Genomic DNA, 13,286 nt, shown 5'->3' on the forward strand with positions numbered 1-13,286 from the left:
TGACTTTAATGGGATGTAAAGTTAGAAGTGCTATAGCAACAAAACTATTAGAAGATATCAAGAAGATATTTACCAGATATATTCCCTGTGTGCAGTAGCATATTCTGAAAGTGAGATTATGTGGGATTTTAGATGCTTTCTATAGAATGACTTTTAACTTTACAACCCATTAAAGTCTATGGACATCTCATTTTGTCATTCACCCTTGTCATTCCATCGAAATCAGCAATAATCCCACTTTCAGAATATGCTACTGTATCTAGGGAACATATCTGGTAAATATCTACTTTAGGGAACATATCTGGTAAATATCTACTTGATATGTCTCATAGTTTTATTGCTATATCACTTTTAACTTTACATCCCATTAAAGTCTATGGGCATTCTATTTTGTCATTCCTTTTAGATCATCCCCCTCACAGCCCCCTTCCCATTACTTAATATGCAGATATATAGTTGCCAACATTTCCAAAAAAATTCCAGGGACACTTTGCAGCAGAGCAAGCCAGCGGGTTACTGGAGTATTAACGACCTACTGTTCAACTGCTCCGCCCACTCAGTTCTGCAATCAAAACGCACCCATTTGAAACTAATAGTATAATTAAGGCTTATCCATAGTTTATTATACAGATTACAGTACCAAGCTCTTACACCTACCCAGTCTCTGGAACATATTCTGGGCATATGGTTATTTTTACAACACAGCATCAAAATTAGAAAGACAAATAATATGTGAACCCATTCAATAATAATAACAATATTCCATTAGGAATGAATTATATTTAAATAATACACTATATCTATTTATCATCTATCTATCTGTATATATGTATGTGTGTATATATATATATATATATATATATATATATATATATATATATATATATATATATATATATATGCAAACAACAAATGTTGTGCAAAAGAGATTTTCAGGGACATTTCCAGGGACAAAAAAAATCCAGGGACATACAGCAAAATCCAGGGACTGTCCCTGGAAATCAGGGACTGTTGGCAACTATGCAGATATATAATTTTATAGAGAGGTTCCATCTGTCTCATGCACACCGAGACCCCTTTCTAGTACATTATATACAGATATATAATATTATAGAGAGGTTGGTAAAATCCCTTACACAGCCCCCTCCCCCTCTTTCTTACACACAGCCCCCAATCCATAAACCCCCTCCCTCACACACAGCTCCCGCCCCCCTCACACACAACTGCATCCTCAACTCCCTTCTATTCCTCACCCTCTAACCCACCCCCCTCAACCTCTAATCCCCCTATCCCTCACACAGTCTCCACCTCACACACAGCCCCCTCACACATAACTGCATCTTCACCTCCTCAAGACCCCTCACACACACCTCTCTCCTAGTCCTCAACCTCTAACAACCCCCTCCTCACCCTTTAACCCCTTTCCCTCACAAAAAGCCCCCTCCTCACCCTCAGACAATAAGCTCAGCTGCCGCCGTTACCTGTCCGTCACGCCGCTTCATGTGTCACACACAGCCGCTAACTCAAATAACTTATAAGGTCTCACTATACACGACACACACACACAGTTGTCTGGTAGCAGCTAGATCCCATAAAGCTAAAGGACCTAAATGTGTCACATGGTACAGGGAAGGGAGTGGGTGGAGATATTTGATTCAGCAGCTTTGTTCCTTCTTGCCTGGTGTGTTTATAGCGTGGTAAGTACATGATGTGATATGTGTAATTCACAGAGTGTAGCTTATGTGTGTAAATCACTGTGTGTGTGAGAGATATAGATTGTACCTCTGTATAGTGTTATATTTCTGTGTTTAAGGTGCTGGGGAGAGGTGATGTGAGTATGAGATAGATGGCACCTCTCTGTAGTGTTATATGTCTGTGTATAAGGTGCTGGGCTGGGGAGAGGTGGTGTGAGACAGATGGTATGGCTCTATACTGTTATATATCTGTGTATAAGGCCCTGTGAGTGGCTGTGTGTGAGACAGATGTATGTATGTATGTGTATAAGGTGCTGTGTGTTTTAGAGACAGATGGCACCTCTCTGTAGTGTTATATGTCTGTGTATAAGGTGCTGGGGAGAGGTGGTGTGAGACAGATGGTATGGCTCTATACTGTTATATATCTGTGTATAAGGCCCTGTGAGGGGCTGTGTGTGAGACAGATGGCACCTCTCTATAGTGTTATATGTATGTGTATAAGGTGCTGTGTGTTTTAGAGACAGATGGCACCTCTCTATAGTGTTATATGTCTGTGTATAAGGTGCTGGGGAGAGGTGGTGTGAGACAGATGGTACCTCTCTATAGTGTTATATTTCTGTGTATAAGGCCCTGTGAGGGGCTGTGTGTGAGACAGATGGCACCTCTCTATAGAGTCATATGTATGTGTATAAGGTGCTGGTGTCTCACACTCAGACAAGCTCTCCCCAGTAATTGATACACAAACATATATCACTATAGAGAGGTGCTATCTGTCTCACACACAGTAATTTATACACAGACATATAACAATATTTAGAGGTACCATTTGTCTCACACATCACCACTCCCCAGCACCTTATACACAACACTCAGGGGTTGACTGCCTGGGTTTCTGACAAATGTGCAGCTGTCTGTCAGTGTTCAGGGCTGTCAGTGGCTTAGGATGTGTGTCCAGTCTGTGAGTGCAGTCCATTCCTGTGTTCAGCACCTTATACACATTCATATAACACTATAGAGAGGCGCCATCTGTCTCACACACAGCCCCTCACAGGGCCTTATACACAGATATATAACAGTATAGAGCCATACCATCTATCTCAAACACACACAGCCCTTTATTCACATATATAACACTATAGAGAGGTACTGTCTATACACACAACCTCTTATACACAGACATATTAATACTACACAATGGTAACAGCTATCACACACACCTCCCTCCCCAGAACCTTATACACAGAAATATAACACTATAGAGAGGTACCATCTATCTCACACCACCTCTCCCCACACCTTATACACAGACATATAACACTATAAAGAGGTACCATCTATCTCATACTCACATTACCTCTTCCCATCACCTTATACACTGCCGTCTGTGTATAAGTGGTTGTGTGTATGAGACTTAAAGTACCTCTCTATAGTGTTTATGTATGTGTATAAAGGGCTGTGTGTGTTTGAGATAGATGATACCTCTCTACAGTGTTATAGTTTGTGTATAAGGTGCTGGGGAGAGAGGATGTGACTATGAGATAGATAGTACCTCTCTATAGTGTTATATGTCTGTGTATAAAGTGCTGGGGAGAGATGATGTTAGTGTGAAATAGATGGTGCCTCTCTACAGTGTTATATGTCTGTGTATAAGGTGCTGGGGAGAGGTGATGTGAGTGTGAGATAGATGGTACCTCTGTGTAGTGTTATATGTCTGTGGATAAGTTGCTTGGGAGAGGTGGTGTGTATGATTGTATCATGATGCATTATATGTCTGTGTATTAGTGGTTGTGTGTATGAGACATAAAGTAGCTCTCTATAGTGTAATATGTCTGTGTATACGGTGCTGGGGAGAGGGTGTGGGAGCGTGAGATAGCTGGTACCTCTGTATAGTGTTTGGTATATGTCAATAAAGGGCTGTGTGTGTTAGAGATAGATGGCACCTCTCTACAGTGTTATATGTGTGTGTATAAGGTGCTGGGGAGAGATGATGTGAGTGTGAGATAGATGGTACCTCTGTATAGTGTTATATGTCTGTGTATAAGGTGCTGGGGAGAGGGGATGTGAGTGTGAGATTGATGGTACCTCTCTACAGTGTTATATGTCTGTGTATAAGGTGCTGGGGAGAGGTTGGATGTGAGTGTAATATATGCTACCTCTCTACAATGTTATATGTCTGTGTATAAGGTGCCGGGGGAGAGGGAATGTGAGTGTTAGATAGATGGTACCTCTCTACAATGTTATATGTCTGTGTATATGGTGCCGGGGGAGAGGGAATATGAGTGTTAGATAGATGGTACCTCTGTATAGTGTTATATGTCTTTGTATAAGGTGCTGGGGAGAGGTAATGTGAGTGTGAGATAGATGGTATCTCTGTATAGTGTTATATGTCTGTGTATAAGGTGCTGGGGAGAGGCGGTGTGTATGATAGATTGTACCATTATGTAGTATTATATGTCTGTATAAGTGGTTGTGTGTATGAGACATAAAGTTCCTCTATATAGTGTAATATGTATGTGTATAAAGGGCTGTGTGTGTTTGAGATAGATGGTACCTCTCTATAGTATTATATGTCTGTGTATAAGGTCCAGTGAGGGGCTATGCGTGAGACAGGTGGCACTTCTCTATAGTGTTATATGAATGTGTATAATGTGCTGGGGAGAGGTGATGTGTAAAACAGATGGTACCTCTCTATATCATTATATGTCTGTGTATAAGGTGCTGTGTTTGAGACAAATGATACCTCTCTATAGTGTTATATGTTTGTGTATAAGGTGCTAGTGAGGGTATGTGTATGTGAGATAGATAACACTTTAGAGAGGTGCTATGTGTCTGTGTATCAAGTACTGGGGAGAGCCCTGGTCTGAGTGTGAGACACCTGTCTATAGTGTTATATGTCTGTTATAAGGTGGTGGTAAAGGGGTGTGTGTGTGAGACAGATGGTACCCCTCTATAGTGTTATATGTCTGTGTATCAAGTACTGGGGAGCGCCCTGGTCTGAGTGTGAGACACCTGTCTATAGTGTTATATGTCTGTTATAAGGTGGTGGTAAAGGGGTGTGTGTGTGAGACAGATGGTACCCCTCTATAGTGTTATATATCTGTGTAGAAGGTGCTGTGTGTGTGTGAGACAGATGTTATCTATCTATAAGATACATACCTGCGTATAAGGTGATGTGTGTGTGAGAGATAGTTGGTACCTCTTTATAGTGTTATGTGTCTGCGTATAAGGTGCTGTGTGAGATAGATTGTACCTCTCTATAGAGTTATATGTCTGTGTATAAGGTGCTGTTTGTCTAAGAGACAGATTGTACCTCTTTATAGTGTTATGTGTGTGTGAGAGACAGATGGTACCTCTCTATATCATTATATGTCTGTGTATCAGGTGCTGTGTGTGTGTATGTGACAGATGGTACCTCTCTATAGTGTTATATGCCTGTGTATAAGGTGCTGAGCGTGTGCAGGCGGTACCTTTCTGTAGTGTTATATGCCTGTGTATAAGGTGCTGAGCGTGTGCAGGTGGTACCTTTCTGTAGTGTTATATGTCTGTGTATAAGGTGCTGAGCATGTGCAGGTGGTACCTTTCTGTAGTGTTATTTGCCTGTGTATAAGGTGCTGAGCGTGTGCAGGCGGTACCTTTCTGTAGTGTTATATGTCTGTGTATAAGGTGCTGAGCGTGTGCAGGTGGTACCTTTCTGTAGTGTTATATGCTTGTGTATAAGGTGCTGAGCGTGTGCAGGCGGTACCTTTCTGTAGTGTTATATGCTTGTGTATAAGGTGCTGAGCATGTGCAGATGGTACCTTTCTGTAGTGTTATATGCTTGTGTATAAGGTGCTGAGCGTGTGCAGGTGGTACCTTTCTGTAGTGTTATATGTCTGTGTATAAGGTGCTGAGCGTATGCAGGTGGTACCTTTCTGTAGTGTTATATGCCTGTGTATAAGGTTCTGAGCGTGTGCAGGTGGTACATTTCTGTAGTGTTATATGTCTGTGTATAAGGTGCTGAGCATGTGCAGGTGGTACATTTCTGTAGTGTTATATGTCTGTGTATAAGGTGCTGAGCATGTGCAGGTGGTACCTTTCTGTAGTGTTATATGCCTGTGTATAAGGTGCTGAGTGTGTGCAGGTGGTACCTTTCTGTAGTGTTATATGTCTGTGTATAAGGTACTGAGCGTGTGCAGGTGGTGCCTTTCTGTAGTGTTATATGCTTGTGTATAAGGTGCTGAGCGTGTGCAGATGGTACCTTTCTGTAGTGTTATATGCTTGTGTATAAGGTGCTGAGCGTGTGCAGATGGTACCTTTCTGTAGTGTTATATGTCTGTGTATAAGGTGCTGAGCGTGTGCAGATGGTACCTTTCTGTAGTGTTATATGCTTGTGTATAAGGTGCTGAGCGTGTGCAGGCGGTACCTTTCTGTAGTGTTATATGCTTGTGTATAAGGTGCTGAGCGTGTGCAGGCGGTACCTTTCTGTAGTGTTATATGTCTGTGTATAAGGTGCTGAGCGTGTGCAGGCGGTACCTTTCTGTAGTGTTATATGTCTGTGTATAAGGTGCTGAGCGTGTGCAGGTGGTACCTTTCTGTAGTGTTATATGCTTGTGTATAAGGTGCTGAGCGTGTGCAGGTGGTACCTTTCTGTAGTGTTATATGTCTGTGTATAAGGTGCTGAGCGTGTGCAGGTGGTACCTTTCTGTAGTGTTATATGCCTGTGTATAAGGTGCTGAGCGTGTGCAGGTGGTACCTTTCTGTAGTGTTATATGTCTGTGTATAAGGTGCTGAGCGTGTGCAGGTGGTACCTTTCTGTAGTGTTATATATCTGTGTATAAGGTGCTGAGCGTGTGCAGGTGGTACCTTTCTGTAGTGTTATATATCTGTGTATAAGGTGCTGTGTTTGAGACAGATGGTACCTCTCTATAGTGTTATTTGCCTGTGAATAAGGTGCTGTGTGTGTGTAACATATGGTGCACTTGTTTATAGCGTTATGTGTCTGTTTATAACGTGCTGGGGAGGAGCTGTGTATGTGAGGCAGATGGTACCTCTCTATAGCAGCGGTCGCCAACCAGTGGTCCATGGACCACTGGTGGTCCACGAGAAGATGTTGGTAGTCCTTGACACCATCAAGCAGGAATTAATCTACTCTGATGGTGTCACCCCTGTCATGCCGCAACTCCCTACAGTACCTGCCTGGACATCAGTGAAAACCGACGTAGGAGGAGTTAAATTACAATCTCCCTACGCACATTGCATAGTACTGCGCAAATAGATTGTGTTTTTAATTCCTCCCGCCCGGCGCACTGTTCAGAGAAAGATGCTTCCATTCTAAGTCCAGCAGAGGTTGGTATAGTCTTGGCTTGAAATAGTGGAATTAAAGTTTATAAAAAAAGAAAATCTTAAAAATGTTTTCTCATATTTCATTTATTTTCTTCCCTTTACCTGTCTCTTTGTAGTAGTTTTCCTAATTCCTTCAGATAGACTTACATCACTGTTTGTCTTCCTACCCTCCATCTTCTTTTTTTTTTTTATTTAATATTAATTATTTTTCATTCTAATAATTTTCCAGCGCACAAAGCCATTCCACCTGAATTCCACTAATTGCCATCCAGCTGATCAGCCATATCCCACCAGTATTATAGTAATTGCCAGTAACATCAGTCGTGGTTAGCTCACATCCATATTGAGAGTTTTCTGATATAAACTTAATTTATGACTCCAATGTCTGTCCATGATCATAAGTAGTTTTGAATAATTCCTAACTGGGGAGGTGACTTGGAAGTCTTGTGGTCCTTTAAATATTCTTTTACCCCACTTTCTGCCTCTCTGTTTCCAGCTAAAAAGTTGTCACTCACCCTTCATCTGTCATTTGGAAGTATTCTCAGTTCTGTCATTCAGTTAGTTAATTCCAAAAAATAATTCTTAAAAATGTGTAAATATATTCATAATGTAAACTTAGCTATGGTTATACTAGTTATGTACAGTATGTGTGTGTATGTATATATATATATAAAAAAAAAAAGTAATGTTAGTGGTCCACGGGATTCAAAATGGTGAGTTTAGTGGTCCCTGAGGCCCGAAAGGTTGGCGACCCCTGCTCTATAGTGTTATATGTCTGTGTATAAGGGGTTGTGTGTGAGACAGATAGTACCTCTCTAAAGTGTTATATGTCTGTGTATACAGTGTTGTGTGTGTGTGTGTGTGAGAGACAAATGGTACCTCTCCACAGTGTTATGTCTGTGTATAAGGTGTTTGTGTGTGTGTGAAAGATAGTACTTTTTTATAGTGTTATATGTCTGTGTATAAGGTGCTGAGCATGTGCAGGTGGTACCTTTCTGTAGTGTTTTATGTCTGTGTATAAGGTGCTGAGCATGTGCAGGTGGTACCTTTCTGTAGTGTTATATGTCTGTGTATAAGGTGCTGAGCATGTGCAGGTGGTACCTTTCTGTAGTGTTATATGTCTGTGTATAAGGTGCTGAGCATGTGCAGATGGTACCTTTCTGTAGTGTTATATGTCTGTGTATAAGGTGCTGAGCGTATGCAGGTCGTACCTTTCTGTAGTGTTATGTCTGTGTATAAGGTGCTAAGCATGTGCAGGTGGTACCTTTCTGTGTATAAGGTGCTGAGCATGTGCAGGTGGTACCTTTCTGTGTATAAGGTGCTGAGCATGTGCAGGTGGTACCTTTCTGTAGTGTTATATGTCTGTGTATAAGGTGCTGAGCGTATGCAGGTGGTACCTTTCTGTAGTGTTATGTCTGTGTATAAGGTGCTAAGCATGTGCAGGTGGTACCTTTCTGTGTATAAGGTGCTGAGCATGTGCAGGTGGTACCTTTCTGTAGTGTTATATGCCTGTGTATAAGGTGCTGAGCGTGTGCAGGTGGTACCTTTCTGTAGTGTTATATGTCTGTGTATAAGGTGCTGAGCGTGTGCACCAGAGTGGGAAACTCTAACGGCTCAGAGCCGTCATTAGCACTCAAAGGGTTAAAATAACATGCTGTATCTGGATCATGAAAGTTTAATTTGACCTGAGTGTCCCTTTAATGTTGAAATTTGTCAAAACAAAATCAACTAATCGTTTGAAGTTCAGACTAAGTGCTATTGTATTGCCTTTTTATCATACATTTGTTGATTATGCAAATCTACGGTACTTACTGGTCCTTTTAAGATTGAGCATGTGGTGTGACTTTACCCACTAAAGGTTGTGTGTGCCTGCCTCTTTAAGACTGTGCGTGTGGTGTGAGTTTACCCAATAAGTTTGTGTGTACCTGCCCCTTTAACACTGTGTGAGCAGGTGCCAAGCTGCCCTTTAAGGTTGCACAGTGTAAACATTACTGTGATCTGTCCCTTTAATACTGTCTGTGCATGTGGTGCTAGTTTACCCTTTGAAGGCTGTGTGTTTTTTGCCTGTCCCTTTAAGACTGTGTGACCAGGCGGTGAGCTGCCCTTTAAGACTGTGCTGTGTGAAGATTACTGTGATCTATCCCTTTAAGACGGTGTGTATGTGGTGCTAGTTGACCATTTAAAGGCTGTGTGGGGTTTTGCCTGTCACTTTAAGACTGTGTGACCACGCAGTGAGCTGCCCTTTAAAGGGACAGTAAAGTCAAAACTAAACTTTCATGATTCAGATAGGGCATGCAATTTTAAACAACTTTCCTATTTACTTTTATCATCAAATTTTCTTTGTTCCCTTGGTGGTATTTTTGAAAAGTTAAACCTAGCTAGGCTCAAAAGATGTCTAAACAGTTGAAAATCGCCTCCTAGCTCAGAGCATTTTAAAAGTTTTTCACAGTTAGACTGTGCTAGTTCACATGTGTCATATAGATAACATTGTGCTCACTCCCGTGAAGTTATTTAGGAGTCTTCACTGATTGACTACACTGCATGTCTGTCAAAGGCACTTAGATAAGGAGGCTGTCTGCAAAGGCTTAGATACAAGGTAATCACAGAGGTAAAAAGTATATTATTATAATTGTGTTGGTTATGCAAAAACGTGGAATGGGTAATAAAGGGATTATCTATCTTTTTAAATAAGAACAATTTTGGTGTAGACTGTCCCTTTAAGGCTGTGCTGTGGGAACATTATTTTCTCAACAGTTTGTACAGTAGGTAATGACAGGGCTACTGTAAGTGTCTGTGTACAGTAAACAGTTACAAATGTATAAAGACCTGTAGGCTGAGGGTTTGATGTAATATACCCATGTAGGTGAGCAGAGCAGGCTGGGAAAAGTCTATGGGGAAAGCAGGGACTTTATACCCCAAAATATGGCTCCCCTTTATGTTCCTGGAGACACAAACACTGCAGTATTGTTATATATCTATATATAAGGTACTGGGGAGGGGACTATGTGTGAGGCAGAGGGAACCTCTCTACAATATTATATATCTATGTATAAGGTACTGGGGAGGGGTGTGTTGTGTGTGTCAGAGGGAACCTCTCTATTATAATTATATATCTATATATAAGGTACTGGGGAGGGGACTGTGTACAGATATATAATATTATAGAGAGGTACCCTCTGCCTCATACACAGTGTGCTTATACAGTGTGTATCGGGCATTGGGGTATAAACCTTTAGGGTTTAGTGTAACCAGAATACCGAGCACCACAGTATTTTTAGACCCTGCCAGTGTATGTAATTTGTTTATTAGGGTCACTCACACTGTTGCTACTGGGGTGAGTGCTGAGTGTCTCAGAGGTCAATAAAACCCACTCAGGGTATAACATTTTTCTCACTGATCCCTTTATTAAGGGGTTTAGGACTGTCTCATCTGGCCTCACCTTGTTAATACTGTGAGAACTCATTGGGCGTAGCAGGGATCAGGACATGTGAGAGCTTATTAGCCTTTTCTTGTAATAAAGTTTAAACAATATACGTTAGAGAGAGCAGAGAGGATTTTCGAGTCTTACAGAATCTACAGAAATGTCATTAAAAAGGAAATTAAACCTGTACGTCACACATTCTGCAGTTTTCCTGAATTATTGAGACATAAGTGAGGTTTGAGAGATGTAGAAACAGATCTGTGCATTAATATGTGACATTTACACCCTCCTCTCTAGTTATAGGTCAGTGTTACTCTCATTGACAAGGTGAATACCTGTTGTTCAGTGTCATTAAGGATCAAAACCAGTTATTGGAGCATTGGTGCTAATTCACGTGTGACCAACAAGAAGACGACTGAGAAGAACCTCAGAGATCTACTGTACATGCTGACTGGGGAGGTGAGGATGATAAGTCATATTGTCACTTATCTGCTGTTGTGTGTGTGTGTGTGTGGTTATTAAAGTATCTGGAATTATAAATGTAATATTACTTATATTTTTAGTCTATGGTAAAAAACACTTAACCATTTAAAAAGCAGAAATGTAAAGCTTAAGAGCCGTCCCATTTTAGGTTCAGCACCCTGGATAGATCTTGCTTCATGGTGTCTACATTTAGCCACCAATAAGCAAGCAAAACCCAGGTTCTGAACCAAAAGTGTGCCAGCTCCTAAGCTTTACATTCCTGCCTTTTAAAAAACATTAGCAAGAGAATGAAGATAAATTGATAATAGGAGTAAATTAGAAATTTGCTTAAAATTGCATGTTCTATCTGAATCATTAAAGACATAATTTGGGTTTAGTGTCCCTTTAACTATGCATTCTAAATATTGGCATATTTAAAACTTAAAGTGAATGTAAATTTTGATGAATTAGTGCCCGGTTTTTAATAAACCTATTAAAAACAAGGGCACTTTAATTCATCAAAATTGACATTTCACTAGTTTTCTTCAAAAACATACGTTTTAATTCTGGCAGCTGCTCCAGCGATTCCCCCGGCCGTCGGAAGCCTCTGTGACGTCAGAAATGACGAATCCGGCTTCTTCCAATCACGGCTACCCCAGGGGAATCTTGCAACGCCGTGATTGGAGGAAGCCGGATTCGTCCTTTTTGACCCGCGAAGACGGCTTTCGACGGGCGGAGGAAGTGGTGGAGCAGCTGCCAGGAATAAAAGGTACGTTTTTGAAGAAAACTAGTGAAATGTCAATTTTGATGAATTAAAGTGCCCTTGTTTTTAATAGGATTATTAAAAACCGGGCACTAATTCATAAAAATTGACATTCACTTTAATTATTAAAAAACTTAAAAATAGTCATTGTCTTTAAAACTAAAAGTACACATTACATAATAAAAATGCAGTGCAAACAAACCTGCTTACATTTTTTTATTTAAGTTGAGCACTCCAGCTCTGTCAGCTGTTTCTTTAGAAACTCAATTTCTTCTCTTGCTCTCCTGTTTTGTTCCTTGAGATCCCAATAACTTAAGTTGGCCTAATTGCTTCTCCCATCTGTCCTCAACCTTATTTTCTCTTCTGTTTATATCACCATTTAAATTCCTGTCTCAGTTTCCTGTATCTGATCCTCTACATTTCTGATATCCCCAAACATTTCTCCTGGTTCTTGTCTGTGATTCTTCAGATTGTTCTCTATTGACTGTTTCACCACTGAAATTGCCTTATGCGTATATGGGTGATCGTCTGATGCTGAGCGCCCTTTATACAACACACACAGCAATACCCCAGGGTCATCAGACAATCTCTGGATTTGGTCATTGACACAGTCTGTGTGGTTTATACTTTACAATATAAATCCTGTTTTTATGGTTTGAGATTTTTTTTATTTTAAGGAACAAATGGAGTTTGATGAAGTTGCAGTTTATTTCTCGGAGGAGGAGTGGGGCTGTTTAGCTGAAGAACAAAAAGAGCTTTATAAGGATGTGATGATGGAGAATTACCAGACCCTCAGGTCTCTAGGTAATAATTTATATAACTCTACAGGGAATGGGACAAAGAGGAAACATATAAGTGACACATAAGCTGGGCTTGTGTTAAACAGGTATACAATCTGGGTACAAACAACAAAATTATAGTGCGCCCTCATAAGAAAGCAAGAAATAAGCTTATGGTTACAAAAGCAAACCGTCCCAATAGCGATAGCAAACACTGTCTAATGTGTCAGTGAGCTGAGTATAAAATGTGCAGAGTCTTATAAGTTTGAAGATGAGTCCAGGCCCAGTCTGCTCACTGTAGTGGGATAAGGTTCATCTCCCAAAATCAGTAATCTGTAGATAACAAACATAAACAGAGGCTCACATGGCCAAGTACAGTAGGATCTGTACTATTAGATGATATAACATAAATTAATGCACTCACATGCAATGTTGTACCAAAAGCGAAAGGTGCACATCAGGCAGGCTGGATTCTCACAATCATCTAGCAGACTGGTCTACTGCAAAACACCAATAGCGTTGTCAGCAATCCCCCAGCAGACTTGTGTGTGTGTCAGGGGAACGATGAGTGTATAGTAAGTTTTTTTTACCTAATTGTTTTCAATAAATGTAGTTTTGATTTTAAAACTTGCTGTAAACTCATCGTTCCCCTGACACACAAGTCTGCTGGGGGATTACTGACAACGTTATTGGTGTTTTGCAGTAGATCAGTCTGCTTGATGACTGTAAGAATCCAGCCTGTCTGATTTGCACCTTTTGCTTTTGGTGCAACATTACATGTGAGTGCATTAAATTATCTTATATCATCTAATAGTCCAGATCCTACTGTACTTGGCCATGTGATG

General features: G+C 40.7%; 1 protein-coding gene across 1 annotated transcript in view; it reads left to right on the forward strand.

The window, feature by feature from the left end:
* Positions 1–1,551: 1,551 nt before the first annotated feature.
* Positions 1,552–13,286, forward strand: part of LOC128657920 (zinc finger protein 557-like) — a 41,148-nt gene continuing 29,413 nt past the window's right edge. The window contains exons 1-3 of the mRNA XM_053712347.1: positions 1,552–1,697; positions 10,735–10,896; positions 12,340–12,466. Of these exons, the coding sequence (XP_053568322.1) occupies positions 10,882–10,896; positions 12,340–12,466 (142 nt within the window). The 5' untranslated portion in view covers positions 1,552–1,697; positions 10,735–10,881. The remainder of the gene's footprint in view (positions 1,698–10,734; positions 10,897–12,339; positions 12,467–13,286) is intronic.

The sequence above is a fragment of the Bombina bombina genome, chromosome 4 (genome assembly GCF_027579735.1).
Source record: "Bombina bombina isolate aBomBom1 chromosome 4, aBomBom1.pri, whole genome shotgun sequence".
In the NCBI taxonomy this organism is placed as follows: domain Eukaryota; kingdom Metazoa; phylum Chordata; class Amphibia; order Anura; family Bombinatoridae; genus Bombina; species Bombina bombina.